Here is a 22,316-nt window from a genome sequence, read left to right as displayed (position 1 = left end):
TAATAATGATAATATAATAATAATAATAGATTTTATTTCAGCTCAAGGCCACATACACGGAATATACAAAGTAGAGACAATAACATACACAAAATAGATACTTAACATGATAAAAAATGATAAATCGGCAATATCCACTCAGTTGCTGAAGAAGTATAAAAATAGTATTCATAATAATAGTAATAATGGCAGAAATAATATTGAGAATAGTGGTATCTGAATGTATTGTCTGTTCATTGTCATTTACTTATATTCTGTATTTTTCCAAGACACTGAATATCAAGGGTGTTATATTTTTTGTTCAGCAAAATGGTTCACAAATTGATTCATTTCCTGAATCATCATTTTTGTACTGATTATGTGACTGTGTTCACTCGGCGTGTAGTTGGATATAGCCAGATTATTTTAATGAATAATAATTGTTATGTTTTATGAACTCTTTAATTTTATAAAAAGCAAACGAAGGACTCAGCTGAAAATGAAAAGTGATGGCTTTTTTCCTTGCTTGACAAAGCGCGCTTAATCAACATTTGCTAAACTTCCTTCAAAGATAAGCTGTAATTTAAGGTATATAGTGAAAATGCTTAATTCTTTTCATTTAAATAGAATTACACCTATCATTTTTGTTCTGGTATATAGTGAAAATACTGAATTATTTTCATTTAGTTAAAATTACATCTATCATTTTTGATCAGGTATTTAGCAAAAATACTGAATTATTTTCATTTAAATAAAATTACATCTATCATTTTTGATCAGGTATTTAGTAAAAATACTGAATTGTTTTCATTTAAATAAAATTACAGCTATCATTTTTGTTCAGTCATTTTTGTTAATTTAAGGGAGAATGGGGAACGGTGTTAACTTTGTCGCAAACTAAATCATTTGAAAGGCACATTCTTTGTCACTTTAATGGAAGCATATTGAGATTAACTTATTGACAGGAAAAAAACAGTATGATTTAAATATACGTGCATAATAGGATTGGCGTTTTACCAATATAAATATATGAATATAGATACGTACGCTCTTGAAGTATATATTTATATATTTATATTTATATGCTTATTGAGAGATTTATTCATTTATTTGTCACATAAGACCAAATACGACAGCCATATTATAGTTTTTGCGTTAAAACCAATCCAGCGAAAGTGCCAACAAAGATAAAACTAAGTTGTGAAATCAAAAGAAAAATAAATCTGCCACGATAAGTCTTCCCGAAATGGACATGACCATAAAATTGGCGTAGTGTGGCAATACCCTGCCGCCCCAAAGCTGCCTCTCAGACAAAGGATAACATAAATTTATCAGGAAAGGACAGCGCTGTGGAGATACAGTTAGAAATCGCTTCCTGGTTTCTTTCTATTTAAAAGTAAATTGTGTACGTACTCACACACACACACACACACACACACACACACACACACACACACACATATATATATATATATATATATATATATATATATATATATATATATATATATATGTACAGTATGTGTACATATATATGTATGGGTGTGTGTGTGTGTGTGTGTATATCAGACACATACATAGACAGATATGTTATGCTGTATTTAAATGTGCCTCACTTCGGTTTAAATTTATATAAACATTGACATGAAACAGGTAGAAGTATAATATCAAACAAGTTGTCTCTTCAATGTAGATTGCCACGTATTGATCTCTCTCTCTCTCTCTCTCTCTCTCTCTCTCTCTCTCTCTCTCTCTCTCTCTCTCTCTCTCTCTCTCTCTCTCTCTCTTCCCATAATCCGAGAACAACAAGAAAACGCCAGGGGATATTTCGAAAAATATAGGATATAGAATAAAAAGCTGCATTTGTCAGCTAAACGTGGGTTGATAATCCAACCACGCCTTAGCACCCTCCTACCACATCCCCACGCCCTTCCCCACGCCCACGGCCGCCCTTCTTCATCCATACGTGGCGTGGGAGCCATGGAAATATTATCAACCTGAGGGTTAAGAATATTCCGTTTGTATCTTGCGTTTTGTCACGAGCCTCGCCTTGGGAAGATAAGAGCCTGCGCCCTCGCTCTTCCCCGGAATTCTTATCTGGATGAGTGAAAGGATTCTCTCTCTCTCTCTCTCTCTCTCTCTCTCTCTCTCTCTCTCTCTCTCTCTCTCTCTCTCTCTCTCTCTCCTTCTAGTTATGGGCAATATCAGTTAACATGTTGGTAATGATATAATGGTGTAAACTAAAATTAAAAATGAAAGGATAATGTTTATGTATATATGTATATAAAAGTATATATATATATATATATATATATATATATATATATATATATATATGTATATATATATACATATATATATACTCGTATATATTGAGAGAGAGAGAGAGTGTATTACTGTGTGCGCTAAATATCTTTGTAAATAGACTTTATATTTGAACAATTTTGTCTGTCTGTCAGTCTTGTGACCATAACCTCTGTTATATATTATATATCATGTAATTTCCGTAATATTATTTACATATATCTCTCTCTCTCTCTCTCTCTCTCTCTCTCTCTCTCTCTCTCTCTCTCTCTCTCTCTCTGCGGTCACACTCCCTCCCCTTCATGCCACCCATACCATCTGTAGTGTCCTTGGCATTACAGCGACCTCCCGCCGTGGGTGAGTGTACCCAAGGGGACGAGCTCATTTTTATCTAAATTGCTTCCTCGAGAATCACGACGCAGAAATGAGGTGTTTTATCCGGAGGAATCTCTGTTGCCTTTTCCTTTCTTTTTCTTTCTTTCTTTCTTTCTTTCTTTCTTTTTTTTATTAGAGAAGGTTGTGTGAGTCTCTTAAACTCTCTCTCTCTTTTGGGTTTAGAAAGACGCGGATTTCATGCGGCATTCACTCACTCTTTCGCGCCTTTTTTTTTTTTTTTTTTTTTTTTTTTTTTTTTTTTTTTGTAAGACGACCGTAGGCCATCTCCCTGTTTTATTTTCGGTTAGGACAAGCATGTGAATAAGTCGTAGTCGACTATTATTATTACTAGCAGTAGTAGTAGTAGTAGTAGTAGTAGTAGTAGTAGTAGTAGTAGTAGTAGGTCTTTCTCCTCTAGATCGAGAACGGGATATACTGTATAGCACGTCCACAATAATATTCAGTGGTTAGTTTTATAAAAATCATCAATAACTCGTCACTGAATATTATTGTGGACCTGATATACAGCATTATTATTATCATTATTTTTATTATTATTATTAGAAGGAAGCAGATCCTCTCTTAAAGGAGACCTTCAAGGATTCTTCCATAGGAAGTTTTAGTAATAAATACGCTCTACCCAGCGGGATTTAATCTGTGTTGTGACACAAACACAACAGATAGTCTTAGAGATTAGTAAGAATTGCGAAAATTTAAGAAACGTTACAATTGACGGTAACGTTTTTAACGAGTTTCCTGAGGTTTGTCGCAAATTTCAGTATCATATTTTTTATTATTAATTTATTTTTTTTTTAACTTTTAATAGGTTAAGGGCGTTAATCTTACGCTCAACCTTGGAGGTTTTGTAATTAATATTTTCATGGAAATCTGACGAGGTGTCCATGAGACTGGCAGGAATGTGGGAATTATCTATAAATGCTATAATCGTCACCAATTTACGGGCTGCTGGAAAGCAAGAGCCCGTGCCAGCACAAGGCTGGCTAAATCTAAGTAGTAGTCACCATTAATTTTTTTTTATTGTTTGTGTTGCGAGAAGCATCTTCTCGTGTCTGGTCACGGTCCAAGTAAGTTCTTTTTTGGACAGTATGCCCGGTAAGCGGTAGTGTGATCGTACGTGCCCAGTGCTCAATAGAGCCAGAGGGATGGAATTCCATCGAGGGCATATCGGCCAGTGTACACCAGTGCCCAAGCTGTTGAGTCTTCCTCCTTTTAAAATTGTTTCGAATACATTTTATGTAGATTACATTTTGCACTTTTATTATTATTATTATTATTATTATTATTATTATTATTATTATTATTATTATTAGCAGCAGCAGCAGTAGTAGTAGTAGTAGTAGTAGTAGTAGTAGTAGTAGTAGTAGTAGTAGTAGTAGAACAAGAAGATAAAGAATAATGCCAAAAACAGTAGAATCATTATGAGTATTTCAGTGATAGAACATACCACATTTATAAAATATTTTTGTTTATTTTCGACTTATCGTAGAAGTTATATAAGGTTATCTTTTCCAAATCAAAGAATACAGATGTTGAAGAAGATATCCATAAGCAGAACCACTTAAATCTCCTTGGAATATTAACCGGTCATATGTCATTGGGATTGGAAATCATTATGACCTGAAATGTAATTCTCTCTCTCTCTCTCTCTCTCTCTCTCTCTCTCTCTCTCTCTCTCTCTCTCTCTCTCTCTCTCTCTCTCTCTCTCTTGCTGAATGAGCAATCACGCCAGTGCGGTTTTTCGTCATAAGGGGAAAGTATCGAACATAATACTGTGTAACAATTATGGATTTACGCCGTGAAAACTATTCAAATACTTAATATTGGCAGAGAAAACCCCCAACAAATGCCGCCGGCAATTGCCAGAGGTACGTAGGAAAAGTTTCTTTGAGGACAAGGTCTTACTTTTAAACCGATTAGCTTTTTTCTCGTTAACCACCTTAATACACAATAATTGTATGGTTTTTCACTTCTTCACTTCATTTTTTTCTGTCAGTTTTTTTGTTTACAATTTATATATATATATATACGAATTTATATATATATATATATATATATATATATATATATATATATATATATATATATATATATATATACATATATACATACATATATATAAATATATATAGAGATATATACATAGAGATAGATAGATACATAATAAGAAAAAGAGAAGAGAGAGAGAGAGAGAAAGTCTAATAGTTTCTACATTTCAAAACAACCCTGAGTAAAGAAATAGCCAATATGAATTCATTGGAGGTTTTTTAAAGTCTGCCTCAGCAGTATAAATATTACAGCAAAATATTCAGGAGTCTTAAAGTCTCTCTGTCGTAGAGTAAGTCACGCTTTTTCAGAAGTCTTTGCCGCATCCCTTAAATTATTCTACCTTATTTTAAAAATGATACTCTTCTTCACTGTCTCCCTCGCTGTCAAGTATTTGAAAACATTGAAACCTCTCTCTCTCTCTCTCTCTCTCTCTCTCTCTCTCTCTCTCTCTCTCTCTCTCTCTCTCTCTCTCTCTCTTGCATTTCACTCGAAATCAACTTAAATTCGCGTCATACATGAAGAAAGTTCCCCGGCCTCATCCACGATAAGTCTCTGATAAATAACAGATAATTAGACTCGATTTAACTCCCTCCCACAACCGCAGGATTCACGCGAAGAGAAACTGTGAACAGAAATCTTTTTTATATTTTATTTTATTACGAGAGACTTCCTTCATATAATTATGTTGCATTCTTGGGTTTTATTATGCTCAGTTTAATTTTTAAGAGGAAAATTTTCTCTCACAAGATTAGGTACGTTGACGCGACGGTCGTGAATGCGTCTATTTTCCCTTTCGAAGTCTGGCTGCCAGGAAATTACACCTTTAAAGAACTATCTTTATTATTGACGTCGCTATCAACAAGATACCAAAGGTTTTTCAAACATAAGTAATAAATCGAACGCTATGTTTAGTATAGAATAAAACTTATGAATATTAGTGTCCGTTTTTTTTTTCTCATAGGTAAAACGATACACAGATACATGCAGTTTGACAGAATAACAACCCAACCTAATCCCGGTTTTATCTGATAACGCTGCAGTGATAACAGTTCCATCTGATTTTTTTGTAGAAGTTTTAGCTAAAATGAGGTTAAACACCACCCCACTGTCTCTCCCAGCATCGCATAATTAAATATTTATACAGTATATAATATATATATATATATATATATATATATATATATATATATATATATATATATATATATATATATATATATATATGTGTGTGTGTGTATGTGTGTATGTGTGTGTGTGTGTGTGTGTGTGTGTGTGTGTGTAAAATTTGCAGTCTCGCTTACTATTTTATTACCGTCATTTGGAGTGTTGTGGTTGTACTAGTGTATGTAATAAAATGCATATTTTACAACTATCCTTTAAGAGTAATAAACGCAAATTTAAGACTTGGCATAGTCCGGCTCAGGGACGGTCTATCTCACTACTGGCCTCTATATAAGTATGCAGAATAAAGGTACCTTGGGCCGAGTTACTTAAAAGTACATAAAATAAACCAAGCCTTTTGTATCTTGTACTTATTTTTGATGGCACACATACATACATACACACACATACATACATACATACATACATACATATATATATATATATATATATATATATATATATATATATATATATATATATATATATATATATATATATATATATATATATATATATATATATATATATATATATATATATATAATTATATATATATATGTGTGTGTATGTGTAAAAATAGTTACCACCAGTAAAACGTACCCTATCGTTAACAGGCTGATTGTGCGGGTTTCATAATGGGTCAGCAGCCACCGTCGTATTAGTCTTCATTATAAAAGAAAGTCGAGCTACTTCTGAGCTGCTTGGACGATGTCGGTTTCCCACTTAAAGAGATTAATGTGTCCCTTGGTCCAGTACTGCTTGTTTCTTGTTTGGCCAGATTTGGCTCAAGTCGTAAAAAAAAGGAGGAACAAATTTATTCATTTACGAACTTACGGATGTAAATAACAGATTTGTGATTACTTTGATTCCGTCATATTATTATTAGGGTGTTGATCTTTTGAAATCAAGATGACTGCTGCTTTTTCAGTCACATTACAAAAATTTATTCAACTATAATTTCAGGGCCAGAAGCAGAGGTCGCCGATGACGGCGCCGTCATGGTGGGCGTGACGCCCACGAACAGTAGCAGCGTGGGCATTAGCTACCTTCGGACTGCGCCGTGGGTGGTACCCTTGCTGGCTGTCGCAGCGACGAACGCAGCGGCAATTGTGGCGTTTGAGGTAAGAGGCTACTCAGTAGTTCGTTTTCCTTTTCAAGACCTCAGGTAAGGTTTACCCTGTCCATCATCTCTTTGTGGTAAGGTGTAGCTTGTATCGTTATATTTTTTACTTGTGGAACAACGAGAGTTCTATATTAATGTTTAATGCACGTTTATATTTGCCGTGGTTTAATGTACATTTGCCCCTTTAGCACATTAGGTTATTATATATACTTTTGCACATTATAAGTTATATGTTTACTTTTACACACTATTTATTATATACGTACTTCTGTACATCGAAATTGTATATATACTTTTGCACGTTGGATATTATGTAATAACTTTGCGTTGATGAGTCTCTAACTTTCTAAAGAGCCCATTCACAGAGCTGAAACAATTCGAAAGTTGAGCTCATATAATTGAAGACATGATAATCATTTTAAAGTTTATTTCTTAGAGTTATTTTCGTAACCCGCATGTGCTGGGTACATTGGTGTCATTATGTAATGCAAGCTAATATCTAGACAATTTACGTTTTAGATTTCAATTACCGATGAGCCAATTGAGATAGTTTCAGAAAGTAACCTGTGTATTTTTCTCCCTTGACCAACAGTTTGCGCTTGAGATTTGTTCAGCTCACGCTGTGTTTGTTATTGTGCTGCCACGCAAAGTTAATAGTGAACTCATTCTTATTTAAATCAGAATGTCTCTATTTGCGGTGAATTTAGTTTTCATAAAATGCTTTAAGTAAGTGGTTAACGGTTTGATAATGTCTGGTGTATTTGTAGTAACTTTGATGTTATTATGATGTACTCTCGAAGTTTAGTGACTCGTGCATTACCCTTGAAATTAAATGGTGCAGCATTAGAATGTGCAATTGCAAAATACCTTCGAAAGACCGTAAGCTCGTTGGTGTACAACTTTTCAGTGTATTTTGTGCTTGTGATAAATATTCGTTGTATTAGTACTTTAAATTATGTATATACGCCAATCTAAAGAACTGACGTTTGCTAGGCAATTTTTCGCCATGAACTTTATTTTGCTGACATATTTCAAAGTAAGAGTTTGCTTATTTTTATCCATATACAGGTGTTTTGGGGTTATTCTGCCAAACTTAGGAAGGTAGGTGCCTAAAGTTTTAAGTGAAAAACTGACATGAATTTGAGGGTAAAGTGACAAAAACACTTGTTATATATGGCATATTTTAACACCGATTAATCAGAATGACGGCAAATAATGAATAACCGCGTCATGTCATCCAGGCGACACTTCATCCTGTGGGTTGTAGGTAATATATCCTTAGAGGCTAGGTTAGGTGCTGCACCCTAGGTGAAGTTAGGTTGGGGTATATTTCTGGTGTGGTTTGTTTCCTGGCTGAAGTCTTTAGTTTATACAGTATTCTCAGTATGAAGAGAGCTCACTACTTACAGATAAAAAGCCCAAGTAATTGCAATAAGGGGCTGAACAAGGAATTCAGTATGTGACTGGTAGTAGTAAATATTCGCATTGTGAAAAGGCTTGACTGTGCACAGTCGTGTGTGCCTACTCATTGCAATCATGGTGACTGCATTCCTTATAGTTGATGGCTTAAAGGATGAAAGGACAGAAATTGTATGCCTTCAATTTATACAGAAAATATATAGTAGATACTAGATAATGGTGGTCAAGATAACCTCAGCTTCAGGGCGCTTATTGTAATGTCTAGAAGCTTGGGCCATAAACGAGATCACAAATCCACCTGAGAGAGAGAGACGGGGAAGGGGAAGGTGGGCCTACCTTTCTCCCAAGGAGAAAATTAGACCCTTGATCTCAGGCTACTTCCCTGCACGTGAAAAATTTTTCATGCAAAATCAATGCAGTTTACACCCGTGTACAGTCCAAATTACATTTTTAAGTGATTTTACTTATTTTTTTTTAGCATTCACCTGTCAGTTTCTATGTGGTATTTCATATAATTGGTTTTTTATAAAAATAATCAATGGACGCTTGTATGAATTTATGTACAATGGTGCGGTGGCTTGCTTATCTTTGCAGTAAAAATGGATACTATTCTGTGGTAGCAATAGTGCATGGCACTATCATAGAGTGATATTATGGCATTTTTAAACTACATTTACTTTATACACTGAAAAATTGCAATCTTATGAATGCACGTGTTCGCATTTATATCAAGGCAAGGATATCTTCTATACATATAATTGGTATTCTGGTTGCTCACTCATTCCGACCCATTCTTTGCAGGTATATGTCTTAGTAAGAGCCGTTCATGGAACGCCATCTCGTCGTCATTTGTTTTTGGGGCAGTGCCTCCTGCTGGGTCTCCTCATGTGCTCACTCTCTGGTCTTCCTATAGCCCTGTCGCCTACGCCACTTTCCTGTGCCGCTACGAGGTAAGATGATAATTTTTATTAAATCCGACATTAATCTGTTTATTCTACAGAGTGAGTTACTTAAGCCCCGCAAAGTATAAATGGCAGTATGTTAAAAGATTAGCCAGTGAGTAAAGGCTTGGCGTTTTGTTAGTTCATAGAGTGGCATCACGTAACCAGAGTAGCTAATCAGTAAAGTCCTGGTTTTACTATAGTTCATCAGGGCCCACTAGTTGGAATGGAAAATACTATAACACTTTCACATGTCTTATTTTATTTTTTGTTCTAACCCGTATATACTTCCTACTTAACGTACAGCCGACATAATTTAGCTTGGTAAAAATATTAGAAAATTAAATGGGCTTGAAATTTCTGTTCTCAGCTTCAGTAAACAGAAAGACCTACACGTTTCTCAGCTATGAGAAGATGCCCGAAATAGGACAGAACCTAAGTTGCATAAAAAGAAAGAATTGTAGAGTTAAACAAGCCTTTTTATGTTATAAATATTAGTTTAAGCTAGCCTTACACCCGCACAGGCGTTTGCTCTCGGGCAACCCACAAGAGCAAGGTTCGTTATTTTATTATGAATGTCTGGCTTTTGTGGGGATGTGTACGTGCTTTCGCTAGTAGTGTACACTTGTACAATAGGTCAGTTCCTCGTTGGATGAGTCGGTAGAGTTCTCGGCTAGCACTCTGCTAGGCCCGAGTTCGAGTCTCCGGCCGGCCAGTGAAGAAGTAGATGAATTTATTTCTGGTGACAGACATTCATTTCTCGGTATAATGTGGTTCGGATTCCACAATAAGCTGTAGGTCCCGTTGCTAGGTAACAAATTGGTTCTTAGCCACGTAAAATAAGTCTAATCCTTCGGGCCAGCCCTCTCTAGGAGAGCTGTTAATCAGCTCAGTGGTCTGGTTAAACTAAGGTATACCTAACTTTGTACAATAGTTCCTAGTTTACTGAGTAACATGTTAATGTATGTACATTTTCCAGAAAAGTATTTAAGAGGAACTTTATTACCACTATTTACTGCGCTTAATAAGATGATTATTTACCATAAATTTCATTAATTTCACTTGACTTTCAACAGACTCCTAGTTGGTGTATCAGGTGCCCTGATATTCGCTACTCTGCTTGTGAAATGTGTATTCTTGATCTCTCTCAATTCGGGAGTGTATTTACCAGCTCATTATCAAGGACTACTGTTGTTCTTCATAGTCTTGGTCCAGGTAAGTTGTTGTGTAACCATGTTCTTCTCGATTAGAATAATAAAGTGCGACTGGATACTTCTTAAGATAGTATTGTTGTGTTGATAGTTATTTTCACTGAGCGTAGAACTCTCATAGTATAAGTATTAATTCAAGAAAATGAACTAAATTCCTCAGAAATAAAAATCATAGTGAATTTTTTTAAAATTAATTCAAGAAAATTAACTAAATTCAGCAGAAATAAAAATCATAGTGAATTTTTAAAAAATTAATTAATTCAAGAAAATTAACTAAATTCCTCAGAAATAAAAATCATAGTGAATTTTTTAAAAATTCCAATGTCAAACTTCTTTAGACTTGAAGAATAAAGACTAACAGATTAAAAACATTTTGTGAACAGAAGAGATTTACGACAAAATTCCAACAAACACTTGTACAGCAACTGCCAGTAATTAGGTAAGATTCTCTCTCTCTCTCTCTGAAATGACTTGTAATTTTACGGTCTATAACTTTTAATTCAAAGGTAAGCGTGAACATTCAGTGGCAGTGGTCATCTCCTGCCGGGGTCACTGTTGTGAGAGATGAAGTAACAGGAAGCCTCCAGCTCTCCTGCGTCGCCCCCTACAGGCAGTTCCTCTTGTCTCTCATTTACGTCATCGTTCTCATCATAGCCGTTGCCGCTTTAGCTATCAAGGTAAATTTGCTAAGTGGCTATGAAAGGATGGTGAAATAACAACAGAATTAATGAATGCAAAAAATTTGTGTAAAATGTTTGAAAAAAATATGAAAAATTATAAATGTTCCCAGATTTTCACAGCCTTAGTTTATTAAGAATATAATGGTTAATATAATTTGAAAGTCATTTGTTACTGACTTGAGGCAAATTGGTACATACAGATGAACTGTTACCTAATCTTTCCTAAATCCCCTGTGACATTTAGTTTCTTAATGAATAATGTTTTTCAGGATTGAAAGGGTTTGACAATTTTACGCTGTGTTAATCCATGCACAAACGATGAACGTTGATTGTATTAATACTACAAAACGTTCCTTCCACTTTTTCAGTGTCGCGGCGTTCGAGAGAATTATCGTGAGGCCTCTTACATCGGAGCAGCCATGGGCTTAGTGTTACCGCTTTGGTTATCGTGGACTCTTGCAGGTCTTATTCTCCCTTCAAGTGTACAGCCGGCTTGTCTGGGTTTCGGCATGGTATCAACAGCAACGATAGTTTTTGTCGTCATGTTTATACCAAAGGTAAGTCAGATTTTGTGCAGATTTCTAGTTTAAATGATGATGAATTAATGGGTTTTTTATCTCTTAAAATACATCTCTGTGTATCAGCACTGGCACCATAGTAATTTCGTATAAAGCTGTAATCTTTGTGAGTGTACAGCTTTTCCGAAGTCTGTGAATATTACGAAGAAGTTCATCTATTATTTCAAAAGGTTACTGGTGTCTTGTGGCAAGTTGAAATGTGGCACAAATACTTTTATCTCGTTTTGCCTTTTGTGCGTAATTACAATTTGTCAAAAATTTGCGGAACTAATTATGACTCACGGCCTCAACAAAAGACTCGTAAACAGTCACTGGACTTATTTAGTGTATATGAACAACGCAGTATCTGTTGCTCGGTCTACCCCAACCCCAATGCCTCCCTGTGAATCGCAAGTGGCAAGGGAAGAACATGGTAGCCTATTTCGCAAATATATTTGGTTTCTTAATATTTTAGGACTTCAGGGACACGTTTTCGTATGAAGTTTTTCAAGTAATGAAGCCTTGTGTTCCCATTAGCATTTATTTTACTTTTAGATTAAAGTAATTTGAACAAAGTATAAACAAAATATTGCATATTCTGAAACACTCTCAACAGGGCCGACAACTGGCTGCCATAGGCAAGGAAGGCCTCTACCGGGAAGATCGAGACGAACGAATGTCGACCGTTTCTGGGGGCGCCCGATATTCCCCTTCTTTCTTTCTCTTCAAACCGATCAAGCCCCCAAAGGACCTACTGCGACCAGCTAACTCTATTTATAAGACGCATTTCTCGGGTAAGACAAAAAATGTGTGAAATGTCCCTCAAAAATCAATGGGCCTCATATTTTTTTCCCATTTAGTCCATACAGCATCTTGATTTGTTTCCTGAATGGATCTTGTTAATGTGTACTGCATTTCCATCAATATGTTTTTAAATGTTTTCCTTTTGTTACACTTTTTCCCCTTTTAATCACAGGTGGCGAAGAAGTAATTTCAGCATCTGTAAGAAGTCTGACGCGGAAGCATTTACAGTGAATGATGAACCCCTTTGTGTCTATACAGTTTCGCCTATTTTTTTTTAGAGTTTGTTCATCCTTAGATGCCTTGTACACATATAAATGTGAACATTCACAAAATTCCATTGTTCACCTTGATGGATATTTATTTGGTGTTCATTAATCCACTTTTATATTGCAGTTTTTTGATAGACCAGTGTGAGCAACAAGTAGATGGTTTAATGTAAAACTAATCACTGCTACGAATACAGTAATTACATAGTTTTTCCTACATATAACTTACACTGGTGCATCAGCTTTTTCTGGCACAATATATTCTGTTCTTGGAGATATGCAGAAATTGATCACAGTCCTCCATACAGGTTTGCAATAGCATTGTAGCTTTAACTGTGCATAGTTGTCTAAGAGTATGAGGATTTTATTTATATATATTCTGTAATGGTTACATTGTTGTTAATGTTATCAGATAAGCAGCATGGAATAACAAATCCCCAAAAACTCAGTCACATAATACTCAATCCTGACATGATGATACAGTAAATGGCATAGCAAGCTCTAATCTACAGACAATTGTTAAACTGCTTTCATTAAAGGTTATAGAAATGTTCAGTAGTAATCGCTGTAACACATGTAACATCATCTCCTGTTAAAATCTCAAAGTTTTCACTAGCCTGCACAACAAACAGCAGTGGTAGCAGTAACCAAAATGTTAAAAGGTTTTCTGTGCATATTAGTAACCAAAGAAAAACTAGAAAACCAGTTTCTTCCGTGTACCTTGATCTGGTTTAAGCACTCGAAAAACTCATCCCTTGAAAAAGAGCACCAACTTGTATTTCAGATCTTTTCGCATATGGGGCCCTTCCCAAACCTCCCCAGCCACCAGCACCTTACTGGCCAGCACCACTTCATTACTATCAGCACTATTATCCAGGTACTTGGCATGCAGGTTAGCAAGATAAGAGCATTAGTTTGGTAGCAGTTAGGTTAAAGTAACTAGACTACGTAGTTTCTTAATTCAATAGGAATTTTAAGAGTTCGTATATAAGTGTTCTTTGAAGAGTTTTTTAGCATGAGGACAACCACCTACAATAGTAGAGCAGTAACAGTACAGTTTACCCATAACTTGCATTAATCTCCTACCTAGTAAATTTTTACCAAGCACATTTTTCGTAATGTAGTTAAACCGGTCTCCAGTGCCTGTTAAATTGTAAAGTGCATTGAGCTCTGAAATTTCTAAAAGATCGCCCTCGAAAATATAAATATATTTTTAATTTGAATTATGACAAAATTACATTTAATTAATGCATGGTACCTCACTTTGTTACAGTAATATTACTGTGTGTGGATAATTACATTGCTTAAAACATAACTACTATATGAAATCCTGTTCGAGTGTGACATTAGACCTTCTTACAGTATTTGAACCAACAAAAATAAGACCCCCAGTGGATCATTTAGGTTTTATTACTAAGCAGGTATTAGCTTACTGAATGAGACGCATAGACACTTCCTCAGATTCTTTCGTTCTTATTACTTTGAAAAAACACGTCCATTTAATATTTCCTTGTGATATGCATGCAGACTAAAAATAAACATCTAATCTGACAATATTCTCTTATTTAACACTCCTCTCTCAACTTTTCTTCTTGAACTTATATTATATAAACTGTAGACTTTTCAGACCTGTTAAAAAATCTGCAAGTTTTATCTTCGCAGGAACATTGATTCTTGTTACCTTTCTTTACAGGACAGTCTCTACTGACAATGGACAGCTTGACTGACTAACAGTGATTATTTCTTCAAGCTTTACTGTGAACTGAATAACTAAAATGATTTTAGATACTAATTTATAAATTTTATTTTTACATGTCAGTTGTATTGTATCAGTAACAAATTATTGATTGAGCAGTATTAAGACATCAGATATATGTTGTCACTTAAACTGCAAGTGCATAACAGAATTGTAAATGGGTTACTCTGCCAATTGTGAAAGGTATCAAACTTTGTCAAATCCTGCCTTAACTTTGAAACTTTTTTTCTTGGATCTGGGAATAAACTCTAAATAAATGCAGTACAGGTACCTGCAGTTGAATTGAAGCTGATACAATGAAACTCGATTGTTAAAAGTACTGATACTAATTAAATTCTCCTAAAAATTATTTGCAATTTGAAAATTATAAATTCCAGTACTTGCTTTTGTTTCTGCGATCATTTTATAGTGACTTTTTTTTGTTTTGCTACATTTCAGCCTTTTATTTTTTTTATTAAATAATGATGTGTATGTAAAAATAATAAAGAACTGTAGTTGCTTACATTTCCAATGTTGGAACTCTTTAATTTGTGACCAAAATTAAAATTTTACAATAGCTATGCAAAAAAAGTATATGCATGAAATTCTTTGGGAACTACAGTTCTTGAAAATGAGATTTAAGTTCCAAATTATTTATTATGCTTGTAAGACATTAATATGTAATGGTGACAATCATCTTTTAACATGAAGTTCATTCATATCAAATTCATCAATCATATAATCTCAAATTGTGGTCCTCCATGTCCTGAGATACTCCAGCTCTGAAGTCTTAAAGATAAAAGATTTAGAATCAATAGATCTCCCTTCTTCAGGTCTTTAGTGACTAAAAATTACAGCAATATCAACCTGTGCTGGCATAAGGCCACCTTAATCTAGAGCAACAACTGTTTACTGTCATTGCATTGTGTTACAACTGTAAAACTCACAGCAATATCAATCCAAGTTTTTCCTTGTCATATTGTATACTAAACATTTCCCTTTATTCATTTAAGACTTTCTTTACAGTTCTCTTGCAAGTGCTTGGTCTCATTGCTTTTTCTCTTTTTCATTAAAAGTCACTGGTTGACAAGTAACCTGGCTTGTCTGCTGAATTTCACCTCCATTTTTGCTGATGGCATTACCTGTTCTTGCTGACCCTCATCCATCAACCTTTACCAAGACAAGTGGGAAAGATTCTTTTGTTGGTGTCCTGAGAGGAACATCAGTCCACTAAGAACCTCTGTACATGTGATCAAAGACTTCATCCATTTATGCACCTCCAGTAGAAACTGTTGATGCTTACAATGAAAGAAAGCTATAGGATGGCCCTCTCCTAGGTGCTTGAAAATGATTGTATCCAGTACCTCAAGAGAATCCTCAGTCACCAAGAAATGCTTTCTTTGTAAAATGCCCTGTAAGGGGATAGTGCTGTCAGTGTACCTCATGTGGTGCACTGTGGGCATTACTGAAGGTGGTTTGCAGCATCCTTTGTCCCCAGCTGCACCAACTGTATTAGCCTGTTACTTTCTACCTCTTTTCCACTTCTCTTCCCCCATCCTGTCCAACCACACCAACTCCCTTTTCACTGTCTTAAAGTGCTGAATGGCCGAGTGACCCAGTGCTTGGCTTTATAGCCAGATTTTCTGACAAGCCACTTTGGGAACCATCACTGCAGCATCCCACTATGAAGACTTTTTCCTGTTGACTTTTCTGTCTTGAATGTGTAAGCTGCATGTTCTATCTGGTAATCCTAAGTATCTTACAACGTAGGTGACTGAGAACCCTCAATCATTGCCTTAAGAGGACCTTAAACCCAAGGGGTAAATACTCCAATTTTTTTGTCAGCACATCAGCAAAATATTCTTTATCTAAGAACACCATATTTCCACTGCCAGATGCAGGTCTTCCATCAAGTGTATTCAGATGGATCAGATTTCAAGGATGGCTAAGCAAGAATGATTTTGGCCTTCATCCATGCAGGTTTGTGGTGTCACCTAACTTGACCCATATATCACATTTGTGACCATTAACCATATCAGGCCAAGTTTATTAGCAACAGAATATGCAAAGAATTTTTCCTTTTGCTCCTTAGTTGCTTTTGCTCATAGTATATCACTCAAGATGTAGTCTTCTTGGGATATGAACCCCTGTGGGTCAATTGAAGGTTTAGTGGATCTCTAGTTATTTTATTAGGTTACTAAGCTACTTGCAGGAACCCAGACTGACTTTGAGAGTCACATGTTCTGGCTCTGTGGCCGAGTTATAAACAATAAATAATACAGCACCATGAGAATTTCTTAAGACACTTGGTTCCTGTTTCCATAGGTTACCAGGTTCTCCCCTAGATTATAAACTGCAATTTTCTCATTCTATTACTGATGGATTTGATGTAAACAAATTACAGGTTTTATCAGTGTAAGTTTTTCTTACAAATCCCTTAACCACACAATATATTAAATGTCCATTTCTTATTCCCTCTTTCTCACTAGGTCAGTGAGGTGGACAGTCTGCCTACCAGTGGGTCAATGGTGCACATGCATAAATCATTACTTAGCTATACTCCTTTTGCCTATGACTTCAGATTTGGTGTGTCTGCAGAAATTACAGACCACAATTTAGGCTCTGTGTAATTGATGAGTTTGTATGAAAATGTTTTATAATAAACTTTTCTTTCCCATGACTTATCTGAAAATACCTTTTTGTATGCTGTTTTGTAGTACTTATTTTTAAGACTTCAGGATTGTTTCGATCCAAAATTGTGTATCATTCTTAAAATTTTCTTGAGCATGCACACTGTAATTTGTTGAATGAGTATAATTCTTTGATATTTGCTTAAATCTACTTCCTTTTCATTTGATCAGTGATAAAAGTACTTAATTTAGATGTTTAAATATTTCAAATAGAGTACTTATTTAACATACTTCATGATCTTTGTAATGAATAAATTTAGTTCACATCTCAGACCTTTTGCCTGTTTTTAGACAGGTACAGTATTAAGTATGTATATTCTTGGCCTCTACTCTTCTGAACTTGTGCACCTTTATTATATGAATTACTGTATTTCAGGTGTAAGCCGACCTGATGAAGGGGTCTACACTAGCATAGACAGACCTGCTCCTGAATATGGTGTTTCTTCCAACCCTAACTTCTACTTGTTCCGGTCACATGCACATGCTGGCATGATGTACTAAATGCTAATTTCTTGAAGGTAATGTCCCCAAATTTAATCAGTTTACAATCTGAAGAAATTTTGGTGCAGAACATAAGACACTTCCCTTACAGATGTTGAATTATGTGCATGCAAAGTAATCAGTAATTGACATTTTTATGCAATTTTCTTTGAGGGGTTGGATGCGAAATAATTCCTTTTCATCTTCTGCTCCTCTACCTGAAATCCTATTTTATTACATGGTCTGGGTTTTATTACTGGTTAATTGTCCTGCTGCTTCCTTAACTACTTCCATATTATTCTCAATCTATGACCTGATCCCAGTTTATTTTCCAATTACTGGGCACCATGTTCCTGGCTGACCAGTCATGAGCATGCAAGCACCACAATAGGCAAAGTAGAATGAGTTCTTGGATGCAATGTTCCTGGCTGACCAGTTATGAGCGTGCAAGCACCACAATAGGCAAAGTAGAATGAGTGCCAAGACCAGATAGATGATCATGTACATGTCAAGGGCAAGCATAAACACTAAGCGCATGAAGTGGCCTTCTATGGACACTGATCTTACAAGAGGAATGTCCATTGATCCTTTTCCAATAGCGACACATGCATTGTCTAAAGGGACTTCGAGCTGAAAGACTTTCAAGCCCTCCTCCTGTAGCAGGAGGACAAAGAGGTGAGGACACGGAAACCTCAGATGAGGAAGATGACAGAGAAGCGCACACATTTCTTACCTTACTTGCATGATGGTTCTCATTATGCTCCTCCTTAGCAGCCGATGTCATCCCTGTCAAGGGAAGATTCAAAAGGCAATTCAGTAACCATCCCAGCGGGAGCAGCAGCACCTGAGGATTTCACTGTCAAGGCAAGGCTCAATGGGCAATTCAGTATTCACACCAGCAGGAGCAGCAGCAACTGAGGATATCACTGTTGAGGCAAGGTTCAATGGACAATTCAGTAATAACACCAGCAGGAGCAGTAGCACCTGAGGATATCACTGTCAATGCAAGGTTCAGTGGGCAATTCGGTAGTCATGCCAGCAGGAGCACCATCTGCTGCAACAAGAGCATTGATCAGTGCCAGTTAATCAAGCTGCTTGAAGGCTCATTGTTCAACAACAAGGAAGGTTTGAGAAACTCAAGGAACTAATGAGACTGACAGGAACCTTGGAGCCTGGTCTGGTGTTGCAGGAGTGACAAGTCTCAGATGGCGAGTTGATAAATGCACTGGGAACACCCACCAGCACAGTATCCCAACTCATCAGAGATCAGCGGTCCATGAACTTCCCCCCAAAAGATCACTGAGCTAATTACTTTATCTAGCTCTCACAGAGCTGAACTAATTTGAGCAGGAAGGAAGAGAATGTCATGGAGCTGTCCCAGCTGAATACCCTAGTGTTTTACCCCCAAATACTTACCCTGCCTTCTTAGACCTTTTATGTTTGAAGCAAAATCTCTGGTAACCTGAAAGGCAGTAACTAGGCATCTCCCTTGCCCAGAAGGTCCCTGAAACAGTTCTGACACCTACAAAAACCAGTCCACATGAATCAGTGTTCAAGGAATTCCAGAAGTAGCTGCACATACAACCACAATGTTTCTATGCTGTTACTGCTCACATTCTGCCATGCTAAGCACAGACACATTAAAACCAACCTCAAGCACAAACCAGTTTGAAAACAGCACTTAATCTAAAAGCATCCAAACAACTACGCCAAGAAATATAACCACATAACAGCAGTGGAAACAGAAACTTGAGTATTGTATATACTAATTTGTAAGGTGATTCATCAAATTCTTATTTAACCCACTCCTTCCAAGTAAGCATAACAGGCTCGACAAAGGATATTTCGAAAATTATAAACAAATTTACCAGCTTAAACACAAACTGAAACTGCACATATCTAGACTAGAAGTTGAATTGGCACTAGTCATTTCATTGAGTGCTAGTTAATTTCAGTGTACTGAAGATTTTAATGTAATGTATAAATTAAAAAGCAAATTTTACATAATTATACTTCGGTCTTGGCTTTGACCCTTCAGCAGTTATTAAAGTGATACTTTTACATCATAAAATTACCTAATTTTTCATTTCAGTAAGAATATCAAATTTCGGAAAGTACTCCATGAGGCTACAATGCAGGCCAAAAGAAGGATGACTCAAGATTTGAAACACTCCAGTGCTACAGAAGGCATCCAGCACAAACTAGTGACTGTCATGGATCCCATTTGCTGTCCAAAAAATATGTTTTTTATTCAGCAAATCATGGTGCACATGGTTAATACCAGTATGTATCCCATAATAAATGTGGTAAACATTTTGATGACAAGGTTAAGTGATGAATTTGACTTGTCTGCTTAGCGGAGCATTCCGTATTTTAATAATAGGAATCTATTCATTTATCTACTTTAAATATGCTAACAAAATTAGATACATTCAGGAAGTTTGATACCTGAGTAGGTATATTAACTGGACAGTATGCCATTTAAATAAGAGTATCATAAATTTCAGGGAAATTATGTGAAGTCTCAGAATTTTATTGCAACAGAAATAAGTTTTAAACTGAATTAATCAAGTTGAGACACTTAACATTTTGGTATTCTTTACACATTCAAAGTGCAGTATCCAGAATTAGCTTTATGTAACATATTCCAGAACATTGCTCTCAAAGTAAGTTTAAAAAAAAGCGTAGATGGAACTACATGTTCAATAGTTTGGAGCTGTCCTTTATGGGGGACTGTCCATATAAAATGCTTCTTAGTTCCAACAAGAATTGTAACAATTGCTTGAACACTAAAAGAATGTCTTGAACATTCTAAATTTGCTGCCTTGTTGGAAGGAAGCTTTGATAAATATATACACAAGTATGCTGGAGCTAATTGTTTTAGGTAAATGCATTGAATCTGATAAAAATAAAGCTAGTTTTAATATGACAAGACTTCCGATTTCAGGAAAAGTTTTATATAGAAACCTTAAACAATAAATTAAAATATATTTAAGGAAACTAGTATTAGTTCTTTCTTGTTTCATATGCATTACTATGGTGCATATAAAATCTAAATTTCCATAAAGTATCTGCATGTAAATACACATGTATATAATATACATAAAATTTTCTATCAACAGTAGCTCTAGTACTAAGAATAGTATGTAGCATAACTATTGTTAACTTTGAAAACCAGAAATGAAGTGGAACTACAAAAAACGGAACGTTGAAATGAAGTGGGACTAGAAAAAACAGAATGTCTTTTCTTTCAGAAAACTAAGATGTTCAGATTAGCTGATAAGAAACCCAGTGCATTGCTTACAGCTGTATATACAAGACTTTATTTACCCAGAATCAAAATTACGTGAAAACCAGTGACATTTTAAGTAATTTTTGGTTTTGTTGATATACGTGCTAGTTGCCGACTTCCTTTTCATCTGTATACTTGAAGGTTACAGTAGGCTCTTTCAAGGTTCACTTCTAAAAATACCTAAGTTACTTACTTCATGCACTACTGAAGATGTAAATAATGTACATTTAATGCAAATGAAGTTTGCAATATTTTTTGCTTTTCATGTCTTAGCTTTGTTATGCACCCAAAGCTATGTACTGTTGTTGCCATATTTCCAATAATTAATTGCTGGCATCTCTGTAGAACTTAAAACTATGACATATTTTGTATTTTATTTCAATTAAGGTTGAATGTCTTATTGTTACCTACAGTGGAACACAAGGATTTCTGGTTGAAAAAATGTTATTGCTCCAGCAATTAAATGGTCTTATAAAAGTAGAAAATTAAAATTACAGTGAATATACCAAGCTGAACTATGAGCTTACAGGGTAATTAACTTAAAGACCAAATGAATAAAAATACTACTGCAGAAATTATATAAATAAATATGCTATTGCAGAAATTAAGTCCTTTGGGTATCCCAATGCAACATAAGTGAACTTATTTCAGGTTGTACAGTTGTACATAATGAACTGCAAATACTGTTTGACATACAAGCTAGAATTAAGTTTCCAGTACAGCTGTAAGAATAAATGTGATAATTTTTAATTTGTTTCCTTATTCCTTTAAGATTCAATTAAAGTAACTTGCAAATTTACAACCATTGAGAGTCGGCAAATGCAAATGACATACCCTACGTTTTCAGCAAATTTCATTTCATACTTTTGACATTCCATTTTCCATTACTGGACATACTGCAAAAAATTTTTCATATTCAAAATTACCATACCCAGCATTGTAACATAAAATTTACAGGATATAAGAGAAATAAATTCCTATGGCCTTACATGGTCAGTATCAGACTCTTCATTAAAACCTTTTTTCTCATTTAAAATTTATGCAGGATTTAGCCTGTTGTCCCTACCTAGCCTCATTCTTTCTCTCTTCACAATGGTCTCCCTGTAAAGCAAAACTTGTGTAGCAAACTCTAACCTCATAGGAAGACTGTAGAAAGAGACATGCTCAGTCCCATCTTAACCTCCAACTTAGTCTCCTTTCTAAGCAAGACTTCACCACATCCAAAACCC

At 35.4% G+C, this 22,316-nt stretch overlaps 1 protein-coding gene across 3 annotated transcripts in view; it reads left to right on the top strand.

The window, feature by feature from the left end:
- Positions 1–21,837, top strand: part of LOC136853542 (metabotropic glutamate receptor) — a 188,165-nt gene extending 166,328 nt beyond the window's left edge. Inside the window, exons 5-13 of one of the 3 annotated variants that reach the window (XM_067129252.1) lie at positions 6,853–7,010; positions 9,233–9,381; positions 10,449–10,587; positions 11,090–11,260; positions 11,632–11,820; positions 12,437–12,614; positions 13,675–13,767; positions 17,692–17,833; positions 19,888–21,837. In XM_067129252.1, the coding sequence (XP_066985353.1) occupies positions 6,853–7,010; positions 9,233–9,381; positions 10,449–10,587; positions 11,090–11,260; positions 11,632–11,820; positions 12,437–12,614; positions 13,675–13,767; positions 17,692–17,816 (1,202 nt within the window). In that variant the 3' untranslated portion in view covers positions 17,817–17,833; positions 19,888–21,837. Of the gene's footprint in view, positions 1–6,852; positions 7,011–9,232; positions 9,382–10,448; positions 10,588–11,089; positions 11,261–11,631; positions 11,821–12,436; positions 12,615–13,674; positions 13,783–17,691; positions 17,834–19,887 lie in introns of all 3 variants that reach the window. The other 2 variants (XM_067129251.1, XM_067129254.1) reach the window with 2 other exon arrangements.
- Positions 21,838–22,316: the final 479 nt, after the last annotated feature.

The sequence above is a fragment of the Macrobrachium rosenbergii genome, chromosome 27 (assembly GCF_040412425.1).
Source record: "Macrobrachium rosenbergii isolate ZJJX-2024 chromosome 27, ASM4041242v1, whole genome shotgun sequence".
NCBI lineage: Eukaryota > Metazoa > Arthropoda > Malacostraca > Decapoda > Palaemonidae > Macrobrachium > Macrobrachium rosenbergii.
This window is presented reverse-complemented; position numbering and strand designations above follow the sequence as displayed.